The sequence below is a fragment of the Oncorhynchus mykiss genome, chromosome 13, assembly GCF_057628025.1.
Source record: "Oncorhynchus mykiss isolate SJ-2025 chromosome 13, ASM5762802v1, whole genome shotgun sequence".
Taxonomy (NCBI): Eukaryota; Metazoa; Chordata; class Actinopteri; order Salmoniformes; family Salmonidae; genus Oncorhynchus; species Oncorhynchus mykiss.
The window spans coordinates 71,034,006-71,056,370 of record NC_143034.1 but is presented as its reverse complement, the minus strand read 5'-3'; the positions used below and the strand labels follow the sequence as shown (position 1 = coordinate 71,056,370).

Sequence of the window (22,365 nt, the reverse complement as noted above, 5' to 3'; positions counted from 1 at the left end):
CTGTGGTTCCTCTTTAAATGTGTGTATACTTTGTGCTGATGCAGGTGGTTCCTCTTTAAATGTGTGTATACTTTGTGCTGATGCCTGTGGTTCCTCTTTAAATGTGTGTATACTTTGTGCTGATGCAGGTGGTTCAGGGGAGGAGGGGAAACAGGGAGGTGTAATGGTGGAGTTTGATGACGGAGACAGGGGGAGGATCTCCCTCCTAAACATCCGCCTCCTCCCCCCGGGCTACCAGATCCACTGTGAGTGTCTCTTTTTGTGTCACCCTGTCATCCACCTTGTATGATTACAGGGTTACCAACTATACCTGACCTTCTCATTACAATTATTATGAGACCTTATAAGAGACCTTCCAGTCACATTATGAATCATGGACAATATCTTGCTGCATTTTAGACATTGCTATGACTTTATTGACCAACTCAGTGGCCTTGACGTTAGTGTCTGCCCTGTAATTGGAAGGTTGGTAGTTCGATCCCTAGCCAAGGCATAACAAAGACCGAAAAAATGGGCCTAATGCGCCTCTGCGTGGCACTGAGCATTAAGGAGATAGATTTGGGGGTAAGGTCCTACGATAGGCTAACCTCCTGTCCAGGGGGTGAACTTGTACATCAAGCTGCCTCACGCTACAGAAACAGGAGATGGGCTCCTGCTCCTATGAGCCATTCCGGCTCACACTAGCCAAAGCTTGTGCAAGGCTACTTACTTATATGTATTACTTATGACAGTGATTATGCAGGTGTATGTTAGAGATGTATTAACCCCCGCCTCCCCTTCCTGTCCCTCTGTAGGTGCGGAGTCGTCCCCTGCCCACCTGGTGTCTAGCGGCCGGGCGGCTCGGAGGAGCTTCAGTCTGGAAAAAGCCCCCCTGAGTGAGAGAGTCTTGGAGAGACAGGCCAGCACAGAGCCTGTCAGGAGACGACCAGGTCAGAAGAGATCATCTACATACGTGCTTTATATCCACTCTATTTGAAAAACAAATGATAGTATATTTAGCCTGATGGGACGCAGAAAAAGTGTGTGTCATTCATTTCTTGTAACCTCTTGATCTTGTAAAGGTATATGTAGTGTGAACTGATTGGTGACTTACCAGACATTCAATTGGTTTGAATTGCAGGGAGACCCAAAGGTTCAGGGAAGAAGAAGAACCTGTCAGACAGCACCAATAAGAACGCAGCCCCTCTGCTCAGCTGGCCGGCTGTGGCTGTCCCCAGGAAGAGGGCCTGTGAAAATCTGTTCCAGCTCAACGGGACTCCCAGGAAGGCCCTGAGGGGGACGAGGGAGGCACACCTGCTCCCCTTGCCCCCGGCCCCTGTCTCTGCCCCGACCAAGGGTCTGTTCAGCAGCAGCTCCTTCGAGGTTGACTCCTTCAGCAGCATCGCTAACGGCTACTCCTCCTTCTGTAGCACCCAGCCCACCGGCATGTCCCTGGGTTCCAGGACTGGGCCCTATGTCCAGAGACGGAGGCCCGGCGAGGTGCCGCGGAGCAGCAGGAAGAGCAGTCAAGAGTTCCTGGTTAAACTGGATCACGAGGGGGTGACTTCACCCAAGACGAAGAACAGCAAGGCCCTGCTGCTGCTGGGCGGTGGCTCTGGGTTCGGGGCCAAAGGCGTGGGCGGCCTCCCCAGGCCTGAGGCCTACTCCCACCCAGTCCTGCTGGTCAAGGACAACAGGAAGGGAGTTTCTGCCTCGAGGGCTGAGCTCCTCCTTAAGGGTGCCCCTCCTCCACAGAGGAAGGCTTCTCCCTCCCTGGCTATTGGGGAGTACGGTGTCGGCGAGCTTGGTCTCAGCTGCCATCGGGACTGCCACAGCTCCTACTCGGACCTGGACAACGAAGAGGAGGAGGAAGAGGAGGAGAGGAGGAGGAGAAGGGGGGCTGCGCTGGCCACAGCAGCCTCTGGAGGACTGAGGACGGCGGGAAGCTTTCTCTCACGCCTCTCCGTCTCATCCTCTTCCTCTGGTTCCTCAAGTTCGTCCAGCTCAGGCTCCATGTCCAGTTCCAGCCTGTGCTCCTCGGATAACGACTCGTCCTACAGCTCGGAGGATGAGGAGAGCTCCACACTGCTGCTACAGAGCTGCCTGTCCTCCCACCATGGCCTGCTGCAGTCCCCTGAGCCCCCGGCTGCAGCCGGACCCCACCAGGGCCAACAGTCCTTCGTGGCCAAGGCCGTGGCCGTATCCAACACCAAGGGAGGAGGAGCCACCAACGACCACAGTGCCAACAACAAGCTTCTCAAAAGGAAGGAGTGTGGCAGCTCGTCCCCCTCCAAACCTCCCAGAGACCTGGTGAAGAGGCAACGGGTTATCCCCGGGGATGCAGGACCAAGACCCAAGATGAACACGTTCCTACCGGGAAGACAGATGTGGCGGTGGTCGGGGAACCCCACTCAGGTGAGACACGGGTTGATCTTTCTATGGTCATTAAGTTTATGCCAATCTATTCCTGCCCTAACCCTCTCACAATCCTCCATATCTTAGTTACATGAGACCCTAACCCTCACAATCCTCCATACAATAAGTACATGAGACCCTAACCCTCACACAATCCTCCATACAATAGTTACATGAGACCCTAACCCTCTCACAATCCTCCATACAATAGGTACATGAGACTCTAACCCTCTCACAATCCTTCATACAATAGGTACATGAGACCCTAACTCTCACAATCCTCCATACAATAAGTACATGAGACCCTAACCCTCACACAATCCTCCATACAATAGTTACATGAGACCCTAACCCTCTCACAATCCTCCATACAATAGGTACATGAGACCCTAACCCTCTCACAATCCTTCATACAATAGGTACATGAGACCCTAACTCTCACAATCCTCCATACAATAGGTACATGAGACCCTAACCCTCTCACAATCCTCCATACAATAGGTACATGAGACCCTAACCCTCTCACAATCCTCCATACAATAGGTACATGAGACCCTAACCCTCTCACAATCCTCCATACAATAGGTACATGAGACCCTAACCCTCTCACAATCCTCCATACAATAGGTACATGAGACCCTAACCCTCTCACAATCCTCCATACAATAGGTACATGAGACCCTAACCCTCTCACAATCCTCCATAGCAGAGGTACATGAGACCCTAACCCTCTCACAATCCTCCATATCTTAGTTACATGAGACCCTAACCCTCACAATCCTCCATACAATAGGTACATGAGACCCTAACCCTCTCACAATCCTCCATACAATAGTTACATGAGACCCTAACCCTCTCACAATCCTCCATACAATAGGTACATGAGACCCTAACCCTCACAATCCTCCATATCTTAGTTACATGAGACCCTAACCCTCTCACAATCCTCCATACAATAGGTACATGAGACCCTAACCCTCACAATCCTCCATATCTTAGTTACATGAGACCCTAACCCTCTCACAATCCTCCATACAATAGGTACATGAGACCCTAACCCTCTCACAATCCTCCATACAATAGGTACATGAGACCCTAACCCTCTCACAATCCTCCATACAATAGTTACATGAGACCCTAACCCTCTCACAATCCTCCATACAATAGTTACATGAGACCCTAACCCTCTCACAATCCTCCATACAATAGTTACATGAGACCCTAACCCTCTCACAATGCTCCATACAATAGTTACATGAGACCCTAACCCTCTCACAATCCTCCATACAATAGGTACATGAGACCCTAACCCTCTCACAATCCTCCATACAATAGGTACATGAGACCCTAACTCTCTCACAATCCTCCATACAATAGTTACATGAGACCCTAACCCTCTCACAATCCTCTATACAATAGGTACATGAGACTCTAACCCTCTCACAATCCTCCATACAATAGGTACATGAGACCCTAACCCTCTCACAATCCTCCATATCTTAGTTACATGAGACCCTAACCCTCTCACAATCCTCCATACAATAGGTACATGAGACCCTAACCCTCTCACAATCCTCCATATCTTAGTTACATGAGACCCTAACCCTCTCACAATCCTCCATACAATAGGTACATGAGACCCTAACTCTCACAATCCTCCATAGCAGAGGTACATGAGACCCTAACCCTCTCACAATCCTCCATACAATAGTTACATGAGACCCTAACTCGCACAATCCTCCATACAATAGTTACATGAGACCCTAACCCTCTCACAATCCTCCATACAATAGGTACATGAGACCCTAACCCTCTCACAATCCTCCATACAATAGTTACATGAGACCCTAACCCTCTCACAATCCTCCATACAATAGCTACATGAGACCCTAACCCTCTCACAATCCTCCATACAATAGTTACATGAGACCCTAACCCTCTCACAATCCTTCATACAATAGTTACATGAGTCCCTAACCCTCTCACAATCCTCCATAGCAGAGGTACATGAGACCCTAACCCTCTCACAATCCTCCATACAATAAGTACATGAGACCCTAACTCTCACAATCCTCCATAGCAGAGGTACATGAGACCCTAACTCACACAATCCTCCATACAATAGGTACATGAGACCCTAACCCTCTCACAATCCTCCATAGCAGAGGTACATGACCTTTAGAGCCACACTATTGACCAGAGATACAAACTACTTAAGGTGACTTTAAGCACGCCTAGACTGGTATTCAATCCAACACAATAATCAACCTGTGCACTGAGGGTGACTTCTAAAGGGGATTTCTCCTTGAGCTGACAGCCACATAGTTTACAGCCACATAGTTTACAGCCACATAGTTTACAGCCACATAGTTTACAGCCACATAGTTTACAGCCACATAGTTTACAGCCACATAGTTTACAGCCACATAGTTTACAGCCACATAGTTTACAGCCACATAGTTTACAGCAAACGTGATCTCCGCAAAACATCAGGGAAATGTATTTAAAAAGTGTATCGTATTGAACAGGACGTTTATCTGAGTTGTATTGAATCCCACTCCCTAGTTCCTAGACATGACTGTGTGTTCTGAGTGTTCCTGTGTCTCCACAGAGGCGGGGGCTGAAGGGGAAGTCCAGGAAGCTGTTCTACAAGGCCATCGTACGGGGAAGGGACATGGTGCGAGTGGGCGACTGTGCCATGTTCCTCTCTGCCGGCCGGCCCCACCTCCCCTACGTGGGCCGCATCGAGAACTTCTGGGAATCCTGGAGCTCCAACATGGTGGTGAAGGTCAAGTGGTTCTACCACCCAGAGGAGACCAAGTTGGGCAAGAGGCACCGCGACAGCAAGGTACATCCACATTCAGGTTCAGACCGTTCCGTTGCCATTTGGGTTGCAAAATCCTGCTTTTAGGAACTGGGCATCCTTCAACTGGGATTTCTGGAAAACCTGGAAATTTGGGGAATTTTAGTTGGGAATGTGTCTTGATGTTGCACAAGCAATAAAAAATCTGTTATCATACCAATCATAGTGCACAGGTTGTAAATCTGTTATCATACCAATCATAGTGCACAGGTTGTTAATCTGTTATCATACCAATCATAGTGCACAGGTTGTTAATCTGTTATCATACCAATCATAGTGCACAGGTTGTTAATCTGTTATCATACCAATCATAGTGCACAGGTTGTTAATCTGTTATCATACCAATCATAGTGCACAGGTTGTAAATCTGTTATCATACCAATCATAGTGCACAGGTTGTTAATCTGTTATCATACCAATCGTAGTGCACAGGTTGTAAATCTGTTATCATACCAATCGTAGTGCACAGGTTGTTAATCTGTTATCATACCAATCATAGTGCACAGGTTGTTAATCTGTTATCATACCAATCATAGTGCACAGGTTGTAAATCTGTTATCATACCAATCGTAGTGCACAGGTTGTTAATCTGTTATCATACCAATCATAGTGCACAGGTTGTTAATCTGTTATCATACCAATCATAGTGCACAGGTTGTTAATCTGTTATCATACCAATCATAGTGCACAGGTTGTAAATCTGTTATCATACCAATCATAGTGCACAGGTTGTAAATCTGTTATCATACCAATCGTAGTGCACAGGTTGTTAATCTGTTATCATACCAATCATAGTGCACAGGTTGTTAATCTGTTATCATACCAATCATAGTGCACAGGTTGTAAATCTGTTATCATACCAATCATAGTGCACAGGTTGTAAATCTGTTATCATACCAATCGTAGTGCACAGGTTGTTAATCTGTTATCATACCAATCATAGTGCACAGGTTGTTAATCTGTTATCATACCAATCATAGTGCACAGGTTGTTAATCTGTTATCATACCAATCATAGTGCACAGGTTGTTAATCTGTTATCATACCAATCATAGTGCACAGGTTGTAAATCTGTTATCATACCAATCATAGTGCACAGGTTGTTAATCTGTTATCATACCAATCATAGTGCACAGGTTGTTAATCTGTTATCATACCAATCATAGTGCACAGGTTGTTAATCTGTTATCATACCAATCATAGTGCACAGGTTGTAAATCTGTTATCATACCAATCGTAGTGCACAGGTTGTTAATCTGTTATCATACCAATCATAGTGCACAGGTTGTTAATCTGTTATCATACCAATCATAGTGCACAGGTTGTTAATCTGTTATCATACCAATCATAGTGCACAGGTTGTTAATATGTTATCATACCAATCATAGTGCACAGGTTGTTAATCTGTTATCATACCAATCATAGTGCACAGGTTGTTAATCTGTTATCATACCAATCATAGTGCACAGGTTGTTAATCTGTTATCATACCAATCATAGTGCACAGGTTGTAAATCTGTTATCATACCAATCATAGTGCACAGGTTGTTAATCTGTTATCATACCAATCATAGTGCACAGGTTGTTAATCTGTTATCATACCAATCATAGTGCACAGGTTGTAAATCTGTTATCATACCAATCATAGTGCACAGGTTGTTAATCTGTTATCATACCAATCGTAGTGCACAGGTTGTTAATCTGTTATCATACCAATCGTAGTGCACAGGTTGTTAATCTGTTATCATACCAATCATAGTGCACAGGTTGTAAATCTGTTATCATACCAATCATAGTGCACAGGTTGTTAATCTGTTATCATACCAATCATAATGCACAGGTTGTTAATCTGTTATCATACCAATCATAGTGCACAGGTTGTTAATCTGTTTGAAACGCGACCATAGTGTAACATTATAGGGGATAGCAAGCTTTCATAGTCTTTTGGTATCTCAGCATATTATGTGTTCAGAGTTGAAGTCGATTGAAAATACTGACATTTGCTCTCTCTCTCTCTCTCTCTCTCTCTCTCTCTCTCTCTCTCTCTCTCTCTCTCTCTCTCTCTCAGCACGCTCTGTATCAGTCGTGCCACGAGGACGAGAATGACGTCCAGACAATCTCCCACAAGTGCCAGGTGGTGAGCCGCGAGGAGTATGAGCATATGGCCCGCGGCCAGAAACCCAGCAGCAGCGTGCCCACCCAAGGCCTGTACTATCTGGCAGGCACCTATGACCCCACCAGCGGTCAACTGCTCACTGCTGAGGGGGTGGCCATCGTCTGCTGAGCTGAGGACATCTTGTCCTAAGGATACTACTGAACCACCCATCTGATGGGAAATGAAGGTGAAGGTCCCCGCAGCTTTGCCTGAAGGACCCCTGGTCAGACTCAGTCCGTAGGAGGGTTCCCAGATGGGTCAGTCCTGGAGGAAATGAAGGTCAAGTTGCCTGTGGCTTTGCCTGAAGGACCCCTGGCCTGACTCAGTCCGTAGGAGGGTTCCCAGATGGGTCAGTCCTGGAGGAAGTGAAGGACCCCTGGCCTTAGTCAGTGCTGACTAGTGGTGGACGTCAGGGCCAAGGCAGGGCTGTCCCCTGTCTACACTGGATATCTCACCACACATGGCTGCTAGACTGGGGTGTAGTTAGAAGAAGGGGAGGGGGTAGCCATTCACAGCAGTGAACCCCATTCTGCTCCCATCCTCACTGGGTAACTGAAGACAAGGATCTGGGTCCTGAACAACCACAATCCAGAAGGTCAATGACACCCGACTGATTTTCCATTGGTCCAACTTAACATCTCTTTAGTTTAGACTGAGGATGGCATGTTTGAGGGACTGTTTCACTCCTCATCTTTACACCACTCACCCATCATAGGTCACCAAATTAGAGCTCAACATAGGTTTGGATTGGACAGCTCAAGGCACCATTAGGTCGCTCCGGGCCAGGCCTGTGGTTGCCTCATTTCAGCTGAGTGCGTGAGTGAGTGAGTGAGTGAGTGAGTGAGTGAGTGAGTGAGTGAGGTATGGGATATACTCTCCATAGTTCGTCTTCATGATTCCAGGGATGATAAAATATGTATCAGATATCCATGATAAAGATGTAAATATTTGGAAGGATTTTTCCAGTCAAGCCATACACTTCAGTACCTCTTGTCTCTCTTATGGATCAGGTGTATACTGTACAGGTCAGTTATCTGTTCTTTTTGTTGTTGTTGTCTATATGTATATAACAACTATTTTATATACAAGTATATATGAAAGGTATCTTTCCATGTTTTTTTATTGATTTATTTTTCTATGAGGGGTGAATATGGCTCTTTGTGTTTTTCTTTGGGACGATGAGCTTAAGATGTAAAAGTGTTGCACTACACATGACCTGCTGAGACAGACAGACAGACAGACAGACAGACAGACAGGCAGGCAGACAGACAGACAGGCAGACAGACAGACAGACAGGCAGACAGACAGAGAGACAGGCAGACAGACAGACAGACAGACAGGCAGACAGACAGACTTACAGACAGGCAGGCAGGCAGGCAGGCAGGCAGGCAGGCAGGCAGGCAGGCAGGCAGGCAGACAGACAGACAGACAGGCAGGCAGGCAGGCAGGCAGACAGACAGACAGACAGGCAGGCAGACAGACAGACAGACAGACAGACAGACAGACAGACAGACAGACAGACAGACAGACAGACAGACAGACAGACAGACAGACAGACAGACAGACAGACAGACAGACAGAGAGAGAGAGAGAGAGAGAGCACAGAAATGAGAGAAGGATATGACAGGAGAGGTCTCACTCAGAGAGAGAGAGAGAGAGCACAGAAATGAGAGAAGGATATGACAGGAGAGGTCTCACTCAGAGAGAGAGAGAGAGAGAGAGAGAGAGAGAGCACAGAAATGAGAGAAGGATATGACAGGAGAGGTCTCACTCAGAGAGAGGAGCCATCCTGTTGAAGTGTAAATGTGTCCTTAAATGTGTTACTTTCCACATGTGTTATTTTGTTTTATAACCATCTTTATTTATGTACTTTTCAGTTGTTCCTCGCTACATAGCAGATCCACGCGGACTGCGTTCACGGGTTACAAAAGAATACTATTAACAAGTGAGAAATGCAGATATTTACATATATTTATTTTTATTGGTATTGAAATACATTCTAATATTGCCCTGGCATCACTTTAACTATGCCATTGTGGCATGCTCTCCACATCATTCAATTCTAAATGAGTTGGTCTGCGTATGCAGGTGTATAGAAGCGCTATACTTCAAGTACACATTTGGACCTGTAAAAACCAAAGCTTCTACTCTGTAAGATCTTCATGAAGTACTATGGAAGTAGTACTTACGAAGAACATCAAGCAGCTGTGTTATTCAGAGATCCCTGGGAACTTAATAATCAAACTGTTTCTCACTCTGAGAATACAAGACGTCCCCCTATGTGCATATATGGCTTTGCTTTGTGACAATGGGTTTTCTTGCACACGTACCTGTAGCTCTGTGAGGTCCAAAGTCCCTGTGGTCAAAATTCATCAGTGACCTGAAACAGGTGGCTGATAAGGTCATACCAAGGTCAAGGTACTGTCAACATCAAAAAAAAAAAAGGTTTGAATATTGACAATTTGTTGAAGATTCGGCAGTTGGGTTTATTGATTAATTAATAGACATGCCTCTTAATTAGGAACACACATGCACTCAATGTTAACGGTGAAGGACAATCAAATTCACAAAGCAATGGATATAGTTTAAAAGTCTCACTTAATCAAAATATTGCTTTTAAATGTTTTATTTTATTTTGTGCCAAATCCGTTTTTGTCTCAGCCTCTGTTGTTTTGATATGTAATCCTGACTGTATGTGTATGTTCTTACAGTGTTTTATTTGCTCATCGTCAACCTTTATTTATTGTCAATGTTGCTGTTTGCTCGTCAAGCCATGAGCTCTCTATGACAACGTGACGTTGTTTCTCCGTGTGATGTCACATTTGGTTTAGTTAATAACAGTTTGGTCTTTGAAGAGGCTGCGCAGTAAAAAGGAATGCAAGGAACACTGGATTATTCTCATCCACAAACCTCTCTGAATAACTTCCTGTTTGGACCGGACCCTCCTGCTCTCTGTCTGCGGTGGCGCGACTTGACTGACTGACTACATCGCAGACGTTTCATTGCATCAACCAATAGTTATGCGCCACAGTCCGACATCAGATTGCTATGTCGTATGATGTGGTTAGCAGATATGTTAAACACACCAGTGTTGAGATATGGCAGGCGTCTGCAATGTAGTCAGGCAGGAACGCCACCTATGACTCTGCACCCCGGGTTAGATCCCGGGCTGTATCACAACCGGCCGTGATCGGGAGTCCCATAGGGCGGCGCACAATTGGCCCAGTGTTGTCCGGGTTAGAGGAGGGTATGGCCGGTGTAGGCCGTCGTTGTAAATAAGAATTGGTTCTTAACTGACTTGCCTAGTTAAATAAAGGTTAAAATAAGAAGGGAAAAGCTCCATCTCAGGGTCCTCATTGTCTGTGACCCTAACTTCCTGAAAGATTGACCTCCCATTTGTTTCAAGCAACATTTTTTAACGGTCTAAGGCCGAGATGTGTGTGTTTGTGTGGCCGGGATGTTTGTGTGTGTGTGTTTGTATGTGCATGCGTATGTATGTTTGCGTGTGCTTGCGTGCAAGATGCCTGTTAAAAAGAGGCCACTGGATATGATGAAATTAGAATGTCGTTTTGGAACTGCCGTGTCTTCACGTATAACGAGAGAGACAGCCTTAGCATTTTGTTTTTGGAGGCCAGGTGCTATACTAAGATGGCTCAGAGAAGTTGCATTGAAGTTCAGTGATTGGGCAGAATATTGCAAAGGCTCATGGGCCAAAGAAAATCAGGATGCAGGAGCATCTTTCTTTTCAACTCACTTTTGGTTATAAGGGAACGGAAATATAAGGTGTGGAAGGTATGCAGTCTCTGATAGAGTTGTTATGGTAAATATGAACAATAATGTTGACACATTACGTTTAATATGATTATTATTATTTGAATATTGTTATATTGAATGATCTCCTGCTGTCAATGTTATAAAGACATGTAGATGTGTATAGCAAGTTTGGGGGTAAATGTTTTACAAATAAATACTTTAATAATATAAATCTGTAAAAAATGTTTTAGTATCAAGATTTTTTTTATCTGGGTTATGAATAAATATCACAACTTAAAACAACGTATTATTTGTATTGCTAATCTATACACCTATGTCCGGCACCTATGTCTGGATGATAATGAATCATTTTTCTTGATGAATTCTTTGATAGCAATATGAATTAGCCGCTTGTGCTGTCCTTTATTGGCCAACAAAAATCTTGATCGCTGGTGCTGGTGAGACTGCTCTGTTTCGACCCTTCTCGGGTGCTCTATGGTGGAATCTAGAGTGCCTTGCACCACGTTCCATGACTAACACGAATGCAGTGAGCAGTGTACTCACAGTATGATGAGTGCAAGGTTGGGGTCAATCCCAATTTAATTTGAAATTCCAATTAAATTCTTGAATTCACTCATGAACTGGAGAATTTACATTGAAATCAATTTGAATTTCAAGTTCAAGTTTTGGAATTGGAATTGAATTGTACTTGGACTTTTTATTTTGAATAATTTTTACTTGTACCTCTATAATTCCAGTATACTGTATCTAGGCTGCCTGAACCGTGACAAGATCAGCCTGAAACCCTGGGGGAATTTAATTGGAATGGGAATTTGTGGAATTGTTGGGGATAATTTTGAATTGGGAATGATTTAATTATTGGAATTTACCTAACATTGGAATTGAGAGTAATTGAATTATCTCTGAATTCCAAATCTGACCTGGAATTTGAATGGAATTAAATGGAATTTACAGGGAGAAGGAATTGAATTAGAATTAAATTTGTGGAATTAACCCCAATCCTGGAGGAGTGTCTGTGTGAGATTCCGCTTTCTCAGTCAGTTATCACCACACTGAAGACCTGTGGATTTGCACATACAGTTCTAACAATTGAGTTAAAACTGTTCAGTACTCAGTCAGTCAGTGTTTTCCCTCTGTTCTGCTCTCAGCACTGCCTCAAGGTCCAAGCTAAGGTGTCACCCACATCCCACCAGCCATACATAGATCTACCATATCTGCACATTTGTGCGTTTCCTCGACAACTTGACAAAGACAATCTCCGTCACCAGACTCAAGTGAGATAACTTCGCTGTCATTACCGGAGGGTGGGCACAATATGGGTCACTGACCTTTCTCTCTGAGGGGCCTGGGGGTCCAGCACCACATTTCCCTCCCCCCAACTCCTCCACCCCCCCCGGCCCATACCTCCCCCATCCCACCCCTCCCCTCCCCCAAACCTCCTCCCCCCTGGCTCAGACGGGGTTAATGAGACATCAGTCATCACAATCTCCACCAGTGGCCCCCAGTGAACACAAACATGGTCTTCTTTTACTGTGAGCAGCCCTTTGTGTGCTAACCGTGACCACTGTCCCATGTCCAGGCCCGGGCTCGCTCTGCGTCATCACTGTAGGGGCTGGCCGAATCACCGTGGGGGTGGAGGGTGGAGGGTAATCACCAAAGGGGTGGGAGAGGCGCCTCGAGTCAACTCTCTGTGCTCCAAAATATATAAATTCAAAACAAAGACCTTTGAGTTCATTACAGGCTTGGGTAACTTCATGACAACATGTGTTTGAATATAAATCTTAGTAGCCTGCAGTACATTTTGTTATACAACCCTAAAAGCATAAACAGTGATCCATTTTGTCCACAAGTGGTCAAAAGCTTCCATTTCAAAACACTTGTTTGAGACTTTGTCAACTAGTTACCGAGACAAAACACAATGGTGCCTATATCACCCATATTGGTGGCCATCGTACACCGCACCGGTATGTCAGATGAGCTCCCTCGCCAATTTCTCAGACTAAGTATCACAGAAACAAAACACTTTGAATGAATAACAAAAAGTTTTCCTGACAGGTTGCTATAGGTGATATTGTCAGATGTGTGCGTACTGGTAGCAAAGTCAGATTTGTGAGATTTGTGAACAGGCGCACGCACACTTTATTTAGGCAAAAGTGCAAAACGCACAAAAAAAAAAATTATCTTCGTGAAAAATAACACTGAAAAAACAAGCCAGTCTGGCACATCAACAATACACACGTAACACAAACAATCTTACACAAAGACATGACGGGGAACAGAGGAATACATGCATGTAGATTGATTGGGGAATGAAAACCAGGTGTGCAGGGAATAAGACAAAACAAATGGATACATGAAAAACGGAGCAGCGGTGGCTAGAAAGCCGGTGACGTCGACCGCCGAACGCCGCCCGAACAAGGAGAGGAGCCGACTACGGCGGAAGTCGTGACAGATATTGATAACAACTGTTCAACCCGTGAAAAACTTACAGAAACATATACATTTTTTCAATAAATGTGTACAAATATATGCTTATTTTTGGGGATTAAAACCATTTGCTTGAGTAACAAAAAATCCACCCAAAACCACAAATTCTTATAATTTACAGTGTTAAATAACACTAATATGTGAGAGCAATATTTTTTGTGTTTTCTTTTCATTTTGTCTTTATAATAAGGTTGGTAGCAACATGTGAGAATCGTAGTGGAAATCTGTTACGGCTCAAGTTAAGTACAAAACCCACAATGGAATCTCTCTATGGGCTCTCTAAGCTCTCTCTATGGGCTCTCTAAGCTCTCTCTATGGGCTCTCTAAGCTCTCTCTATGGGCTCTCTAAGCTCTCTCTATGGGCTCTCTAAGCTCTCTCTATGGGCTCTCTAAGCTCTCTCTATGGGCTCTCTAAGCTCTCTCTATGGGCTCTCTAAGCTCTCTCTATGGGCTCTCTAAGCTCTCTCTATGGGCTCTCTAAGCTCTCTCTATGGGCTCTCTAAGCTCTCTCTATGGGCTCTCTAAGCTCTCTCTATGGGCTCTCTAAGCTCTCTCTATGGGCTCTCTAAGCTCTCTCTATGGGCTCTCTAAGCTCTCTCTATGGGCTCTCTAAGCTCTCTCTATGGGCTCTCTAAGCTCTCTCTATGGGCTCTCTAAGCTCTCTCTATGGGCTCTCTAAGCTCTCTCTATGGGCTCTCTAAGCTCTCTCTATGGGCTCTCTAAGCTCTCTCTATGGGCTCTCTAAGCTCTCTCTATGGGCTCTCTAAGCTCTCTCTATGGGCTCTCTAAGCTCTCTCTATGGGCTCTCTAAGCTCTCTCTATGGGCTCTCTAAGCTCTCTCTATGGGCTCTCTAAGCTCTCTCTATGGGCTCTCTAAGCTCTCTCTATGGGCTCTCTAAGCTCTCTCTATGGGCTCTCTAAGCTCTCTCTATGGGCTCTCTAAGCTCTCTCTATGGGCTCTCTAAGCTCTCTCTATGGGCTCTCTAAGCTCTCTCTATGGGCTCTCTAAGCTCTCTCTATGGGCTCTCTAAGCTCTCTCTATGGGCTCTCTAAGCTCTCTCTATGGGCTCTCTAAGCTCTCTCTATGGGCTCTCTAAGCTCTCTCTATGGGCTCTCTAAGCTCTCTCTATGGGCTCTCTAAGCTCTCTCTATGGGCTCTCTAAGCTCTCTCTATGGGCTCTCTAAGCTCTCTCTATGGGCTCTCTAAGCTCTCTCTATGGGCTCTCTAAGCTCTCTCTATGGGCTCTCTAAGCTCTCTCTATGGGCTCTCTAAGCTCTCTCTATGGGCTCTCTAAGCTCTCTCTATGGGCTCTCTAAGCTCTCTCTATGGGCTCTCTAAGCTCTCTCTATGGGCTCTCTAAGCTCTCTCTATGGGCTCTCTAAGCTCTCTCTATGGGCTCTCTAAGCTCTCTCTATGGGCTCTCTAAGCTCTCTCTATGGGCTCTCTAAGCTCTCTCTATGGGCTCTCTAAGCTCTCTCTATGGGCTCTCTAAGCTCTCTCTATGGGCTCTCTAAGCTCTCTCTATGGGCTCTCTAAGCTCTCTCTATGGGCTCTCTAAGCTCTCTCTATGGGCTCTCTAAGCTCTCTCTATGGGCTGGCTAGATAGCTAGCTAGCAAACGTAGCTACACACAATAATACCAAAGTCAATATCTGCATGTGAAGTGGCTAGTTTGCTGTAAAATCGGCTAAACAAACTCCACTATCAATTTAGGAGTCTACAATCTCACCATGTTCAACCTGCAGATCGATGTGCCTCGCAGAGTGGTGTGACATTCGCAACAGCCATGCAGACAAATAGGTGAAATGTGGTGGACCCTCTGTTAAATTACACATTTCAAATTACACTTGTTTCTCCTGCCTTGGCCTAGAACCAGCCATGGCACCCCTAATCCATCTCTCTGTTGCTCATTACCAGTGGCTTGTACAGATTCTGTATCGGCTATGCTAGCTGAGCTTTCCACAGCATTACGTGGGATTACTGTCTCTCCTCGCAACATATGATGTTCACATGCTTATGCAATGATGTAGCACTCTGTTGACACTCTATTGACACTAGACCTGGGTTGAAATACTATTTATTGTATTTCAATTACTTTCAAATACATGTTAAGGAAGCATTTAAAATGGGAATGCATTTGGATATTTTGAAGGGCAATCTTTTCTCCTACCTCTTCCTCCACTCTTCCCCCGCTCCTCTCTTCTCACTCTGTATGCGGACACGTCTCAGGGAGCTCGGTGTCAACAGGAGGAATGCTACACTGCACAAATATCCACACCCCATAAATGTCTCGACCCCTGCCCGACCCTGTCTGACCACTGACCAGCTGGGGATTGGGGGGGAGGGGGAGGGGGGGGAGGGGGGGTGAAGTTATGAGAAGGCAAGTCTATGTATTTACATGCCAATTACTTGTCCACTAGGGCAATGCATGTGCTTGTTAACATCTAGTACAGTGGTTCCCACAGTGGAGCCCATGGGGGAACTTGGCCTATCCAGAGCAAGTACTTGAGAGGACTCATGAAACCATAGGCCTACTGCTAAAATGCACAAGGGGGTACGACAGGGGTACTCTGGACAGAGCAAAATTCAGTTGGTGGAACAGTAACAGAAAAGGGTTGGGGACCACTGACTACGGCTCCGAACATTGGGGGTTCAATTCCAGTTCTAGGCAGTGTTTAAAAATTAGTCGTCGTCAAAAACGTTAGTAGTGGTAGTCTATAGCATTAGTAATGGTAGTAGTGGTAGTCTACAGTGTTAGTGGTGGTAGTAGTGGTAGTCTATAGCATTAGTAATGGTAGTAGTGGTAGTCTATAGCATTAGTAGTGGTAGTAGTGGTAGTCTACAGTGTTAGTGGTAGTGGTAGTCTACAGCATTAGTAGTGGTAGTAGTGGTAGTCTACAGCATTAGTAGTGGTAGTAGTGGTAGTCTATAGCATTAGTAGTGGTAGTAGTGGTAGTCTATAGCATTAGTAGTGGTAGTAGTGGTAGTCTATAGCATTAGTAGTGGTAGTCTATAGCATTAGTAGTGGTAGTAGTGGTAGTCTATAGCATTAGTAGTAGTGGTAGTCTATAGCATTAGTAGTGGTAGTCTATAGCATTAGTAGTAGTAGTAGTGGTAGTCTACAGTGTTAGTGGTAGTGGTAGTCTATAGCATTAGTAGTGGTAGTAGTGGTAGTCTACAGCATTAGTAGTGGTAGTAGTGGTAGTCTACAGCATTAGTAATGGTAGTAGTGGTAGTCTACAGTGTTAGTGGTGGTAGTAGTGGTAGTCTATAGCATTAGTAGTGGTAGTAGTGGTAGTCTATAGCATTAGTAGTGTTAGTAGTGGTAGTCTATAGCATTAGTAATGGTAGTCTATAGCATTAGTAATGGTAGTAGTGGTAGTCTACAGTGTTAGTGGTGGTAGTAGTGGTAGTCTATAGCATTAGTAGTGGTAGTAGGGGTAGTCTATAGCATTAGTCGTGTTAGTAGTGGTAGTCTATAGCATTAGTAGTGGTAGTCTATAGCATTAATAGTGGTAGTAGTAGTAGTCTATAGCATTAGTAGTGGTAGTCTATAGCATTAGTAGTGTTAGTAGTGGTAGTCTATAGCATTAGTAGTGGTAGTAGTGGTAGTCTATAGCATTAGTAGTGGTAGTAGTGGTAGTCTATAGCATTAGTAGTGGTAGTCTATAGCATTAGCAGTGGTAGTAGTGGTAGTCTACAGTGTTAGTGGTAGTGGTAGTCTACAGCATTAGTAGTGGTAGTAGTGGTAGTCTACAGTGTTAGTGGTAGTGGTAGTCTATAGCATTAGTAGTGGTAGTAGTGGTAGTCTACAGTGTTAGTGGTAGTGGTAGTCTATAGCATTAGTAGTGGTAGTAGTGGTAGTCTACAGTGTTAGTAGTGGTAGGAGAGGTAGTCTATAGCATTAGTAGTGGTAGTAGTGGTAGTCTACAGTGTTAGTAGTGGTAGGAGAGGTAGTCTATAGCATTAGTAGTGGTAGTAGTGGTAGTCTACAGTGTTAGTGGTAGTGGTAGTCTATAGCATTAGTAGTGGTAGTAGTGGTAGTCTACAGTGTTAGTGGTAGTGGTAGTCTATAGCATTAGTAGTGGTAGTAGTGGTAGTCTATAGCATTAGTAGTGGTAGTAGTGGTAGTCTACAGTGTTAGTGGTAGTGGTAGTCTATAGCATCAGTAGTGGGAGTAGTGGTAGTCTACAGTGTTAGTAGTGGTAGGAGAGGTAGTCTATAGCATTAGTAGTGGTAGTAGTGGTAGTCTACAGTGTTAGTGGTAGTGGTAGTCTATAGCATTAGTAGTGGGAGTAGTGGTAGTCTACAGCATTAGTAGTGGTAGTAGTGGTAGTCTACAGCATTAGTAGTGGTAGTAGTGGTAGACTACAGTGTTAGTAGTGGTAGTCTATAGCATTAGTAGTGGTAGTAGTGGTAGTCTATAGCATTAGTAATGGTAGTAATGGTAGTCTACAGTGTTAGTGGTGGTAGTAGTGGTAGTAGGGGTAGTCTATAGCATTAGTAGTGGTAGTAGTGGTAGTCTATAGCATTAGTAGTGTTAGTAGTGGTAGTCTATAGCATTAGTAGTGGTAGTCTATAGCATTAGTAGTGGTAGTAGTGGTAGTCTATAGCATTAGTAGTGGTAGTCTATAGCATTAGTAGTGTTAGTAGTGGTAGTCTATAGCATTAGTAGTGGTAGTCTATAGCATTAGTAGTGGTAGTAGTGGTAGTCTATAGCATTAGTAGTGGTAGTCTATAGCATTAGTAGTGTTAGTAGTGGTAGTCTATAGCATTAGTAGTGGTAGTCTATAGCATTAGTAGTGGTAGTAGTGGTAGTCTATAGCATTAGTAGTGGTAGTAGTGGTAGTCTACAGTGTTAGTGGTACTGGTAGTCTACAGCATTAGTAGTGGTAGTAGTGGTAGTCTACAGCATTAGTAGTGGTAGTAGTGGTAGTCTATAGCATTAGTAGTGGTAGTCTATAGCATTAGCAGTGGTAGTAGTGGTAGTCTACAGTGTTAGTGGTAGTGGTAGTCTACAGCATTAGTAGTGGTAGTAGTGGTAGTCTACAGCATTAGTAGTGGTAGTAGTGGTAGTCTATAACATTAGTAGTGGTAGTCTATAGCATTAGCAGTGGTAGTAGTGGTAGTCTACAGCATTAGTGGTAGTGGTAGTCTATAGCATTAGTAGTGGTAGTAGTGGTAGTCTATAGCATTAGTAGTGGTAGTAGTGGTAGTCTACAGTGTTAGTGGTAGTGGTAGTCTACAGCATTAGTAGTGGTAGTAGTGGTAGTCTACAGCATTAGTAGTGGTAGTAGTGGTAGTCTACAGTGGTAGTAGTGGTAGTCTATAGCATTAGTAGTGGTAGTAGTGGTAGTCTATAGCATTAGTAGTGGTAGTAGTGGTAGTCTACAGTGTTAGTGGTAGTGGTAGTCTATAGCATTAGTAGTGGGAGTAGTGGTAGTCTACAGCATTAGTAGTGGTAGTAGTGGTAGTCTACAGCATTAGTAGTGGTAGTAGTGGTAGTCTACAGTGTTAGTGGTAGTGGTAGTCTATAGCATTAGTAGTGGTAGTAGTGGTAGTCTACAGTGTTAGTGGTAGTGGTAGTCTATAGCATTAGTAGTGGTAGTAGTGGTAGTCTATAGCATTAGTAGTGGTAGTAGTGGTAGTATACAGCATTAGTAGTGGTAGTAGTGGTAGTCTACAGTGTTAGTAGTGGTAGTCTACAGCATTAGTAGTGGTAGTCTATAGCATTAGTAGTGGTAGTCTATAGCATTAGTAGTGGTAGTAGTGGTAGTCTACAGTGGTAGTGGTAGTCTATAGCATTAGTAGTGGGAGTAGTGGTAGTAGTGGTAGTCTATAGCGTAAGTAGTGGTAGTAGTGGTAGTCTATAGCATTAGTAGTGGTAGTTTATAGTGCTTGTAGTGGTAGTAGTGGTAGAAGTGGTAGTCTATAGTGGTAGTCTATAGCATTAGTAGGGGGAGTAGTGGTAGTAGTGGTAGTCTATAGCATCAGTAGTGGTAGTCTATAGTGCTTATAGTGGTAGTAGTGGTAGAAGTGGTAGTCTATAGCATTAGTAGTGGGAGTAGTGGTAGTAGTGGTAGTCTATAGCGTAAGTAGTGGTAGTAGTGGTAGTCTATAGCATTAGTAGTGGTAGTCTATAGTGCTTGTAGTGGTAGTAGTGGTAGAAGTGGTAGTCTATAGTGGTAGTCTATAGCATTAGTAGTGGGAGTAGTAGTAGTAGTGGTAGTCTATAGCGTTAGTAGTGGTAGTCTATAGTGCTTGTAGTGGCAGTAGTGGTAGAAGTGGTAGTCTATAGCGTTAGTAGTGTTAGTAGTCTTAGTAGTGGTAGTCTATAATGTTAGTAGTGATAGTTGTGGTAGTAGTGGCAGTCTACAGTGTTAGTAGTGGCAGTAGAGGTAGTCTATAGCGTTAGTAGTGGTAGTCCATAGTGTTAGTAGTGGTAGTAATGGTAGTCTATAGTGATAGTTGTGGTAGTAGTGGTAGTCTACAGTGTTAGCAGTGGTAGTAGTGGTAGTCTATGGTGTTAGTAGTGGTATTAGTGGTAGTCTATAGCTTTAGTGGTTGTAGTAGTGGTAGTGGTGATAGTCTATAGTGTTACTGAAAGATGTGTACCAAACTCACTAAAAGTGACAGTAGTAAAGCCTCTCTTGAAAAAGCCCAACCTTGACCCAGAAAATATTTAAAAAACTATCGGCCTGTATCGAATCTTCCATTCCTCTTAATAAAAATAAAAAAAGCTGTTGCGCAGCAACTCGCTGCCTACCTGAAGACAAACAATGTATATGAAATGCTTCAGTCTGGTTTTAGACCCCATCATAGCACTGAGACTGCACTTGTGAAGGTGGTAAATTACCTTTTAATGGCGTCAGACCGAGGCTCTGCATCTGTCCTCGTGCTCCTAGACCTTTTGATATCATCGATCACCACATTCTTTTGGAGAGATTGGAAACCCAAATTGGTCTACACGGACAAGTTCTGGCCTGGTTTAGATCTTATCTGTCGGAAAGATATCAGTTTGTCTCTGTGGATGGTTTGTCCCCTGAGAAATCAACTGTAAATTTCGGTGTTCCTCAAGGTTCCGTTTTAGGACCACTATTGTTTTCACTATATATTTTACCTCTTGGGGATGTCATTCGAAAACATAATGTTAACTTTCACTGCTATGTGGATGACACACAGCTGTACATTTCAATGAAACATGGTGAAGTTTCACTGCTATGCGGATGACACACAGCTGTACATTTCAATGAAACATGGTGAAGCCCCAAAATTGTCCTCGCTAGAAGCCTGTGTTTCAAACATAAGGAAGTGAATGGCTGCAAACTTTCTACTTTTAAACTCGGACAAAACAGAGATGCTTGTTCTAGGTCCCAAGAAACAAAGAGATCTTCTGTTGAATCTGACAATTAATCTTGGTGGTTGTACAGTCGTCTCAAATAAAACTGTGAAGGACCTCTGCGTTACTCTGGACCCTGATCTCTTTTTTGACGAACATATCAAGACTGTTTCAAGGACAGCTTTTTTCCATCTACGTAACATTGCAAAAATCAGAAACTTTCTGTTCAAAAATGATGCAGAAAAATTAATCCATGCTTTTGTTACTTCTAGGATAGACTACTGCAATGCTATACTTTCCGGCAACCTGGATAAAGCACTAAATAAACTTCAGTTAGTGCTAAACACAGCTGCTAGAATCCTGACTAGAACCAAAACATTTGATCATATTACTCCAGTGCTAGCCTCCCTACACTGGCTTCCTGTTAAGGCAAGGGCTGATTTCAAGGTTTTACTGCTAACCTACAAAGCATTACATGGGCTTGCTCCTACCTATCTTTCCGAATTGGTCTTGCCGTACATACTTACACGTACTCTGCGGTCACAAGACGCAGGCCTCCTAATTCTCCCTAGAATTTTATGGAATGGTCTGTGAGAGATGTGAGATGTGAGAGATGCAGACTCGGTCTCAATCTTTAAGTCTTTATTGAAGACTCATCTCTTCAGGAGGTCATATGATTGAGTGTAGTCTGGCCCAGGAGTGTGAAGGTGAACGGAAAGGCTCTGGAGCAACGAACCGCCCTTGCTATCTCTGCGTGGCCGGTTCCCCTCTTTCCACTGGGATTCTCTGCCTCTAACCCTTTTACAGGGGCTGAGTCACTGGCTTACTGGTGCTAGTCCATGCCGTCCCTAGAAGGGGTGCGTCACTTGAGTGGTTTGAGTGACTTACGTGGTCTTCCTGTTTGGGTTGGCGCCCCCCCTTGTGTTGTGCCGTAGCGGAGATCTTTGTGGGCTATACTCGGCCTTGTCTCAGGATGGTAAGTTGGTGGTTGAAGATATCCCTCTAGTGGTGTGGGGGCTGTGCTTTGGCAAAGTGGGTGGGGTCATGACCTGTCTGCTTGGCCCTGTCCGGGGGTATCATCGGATGGGGCCGCAGTGTCTCCTGACCCCCCCTGTCTCAGCCTCCAGTATTTATGCTGCAGTAGTTTATGTGTCGGGGGGCTAGGGTCAGTCTGTTAAATCTGGAGTATTTCTCCTGTCTTATCCGGTGTCCTGTGTGAATTTAAGTACGCTCTCTCTAATTCTCTCTTTCTTTCTCTTTCTCGGAGGACCTGAGCCCTAGGGCCAAGCCTCAGGACTACCTGGCATGATGACTCCTTGCTGTCCCCAGTCCACCTGGCTGTGCTGCTGCTCCAG

At 44.4% G+C, this 22,365-nt stretch overlaps 1 protein-coding gene across 13 annotated transcripts in view; it reads left to right on the top strand.

Annotated features, from left to right (window-relative positions):
• bahcc1a (BAH domain and coiled-coil containing 1a) overlaps positions 1-11,466 on the top strand; it is a 184,493-nt gene extending 173,027 nt beyond the window's left edge. For 12 of the 13 annotated variants that reach the window (XM_090197404.1, XM_090197412.1, XM_090197408.1 and 9 more), the window contains 5 exons: positions 129-245; positions 795-929; positions 1,121-2,394; positions 5,006-5,242; positions 7,324-11,466. In XM_090197404.1, the coding sequence (XP_090053530.1) occupies positions 129-245; positions 795-929; positions 1,121-2,394; positions 5,006-5,242; positions 7,324-7,539 (1,979 nt within the window). In that variant the 3' untranslated portion in view covers positions 7,540-11,466. The remainder of the gene's footprint in view (positions 1-128; positions 246-794; positions 930-1,120; positions 2,395-5,005; positions 5,243-7,323) is intronic. The other variant, XM_090197415.1, reaches the window with a different exon arrangement.
• The last annotated feature ends 10,899 nt before the right edge of the window (positions 11,467-22,365 follow it).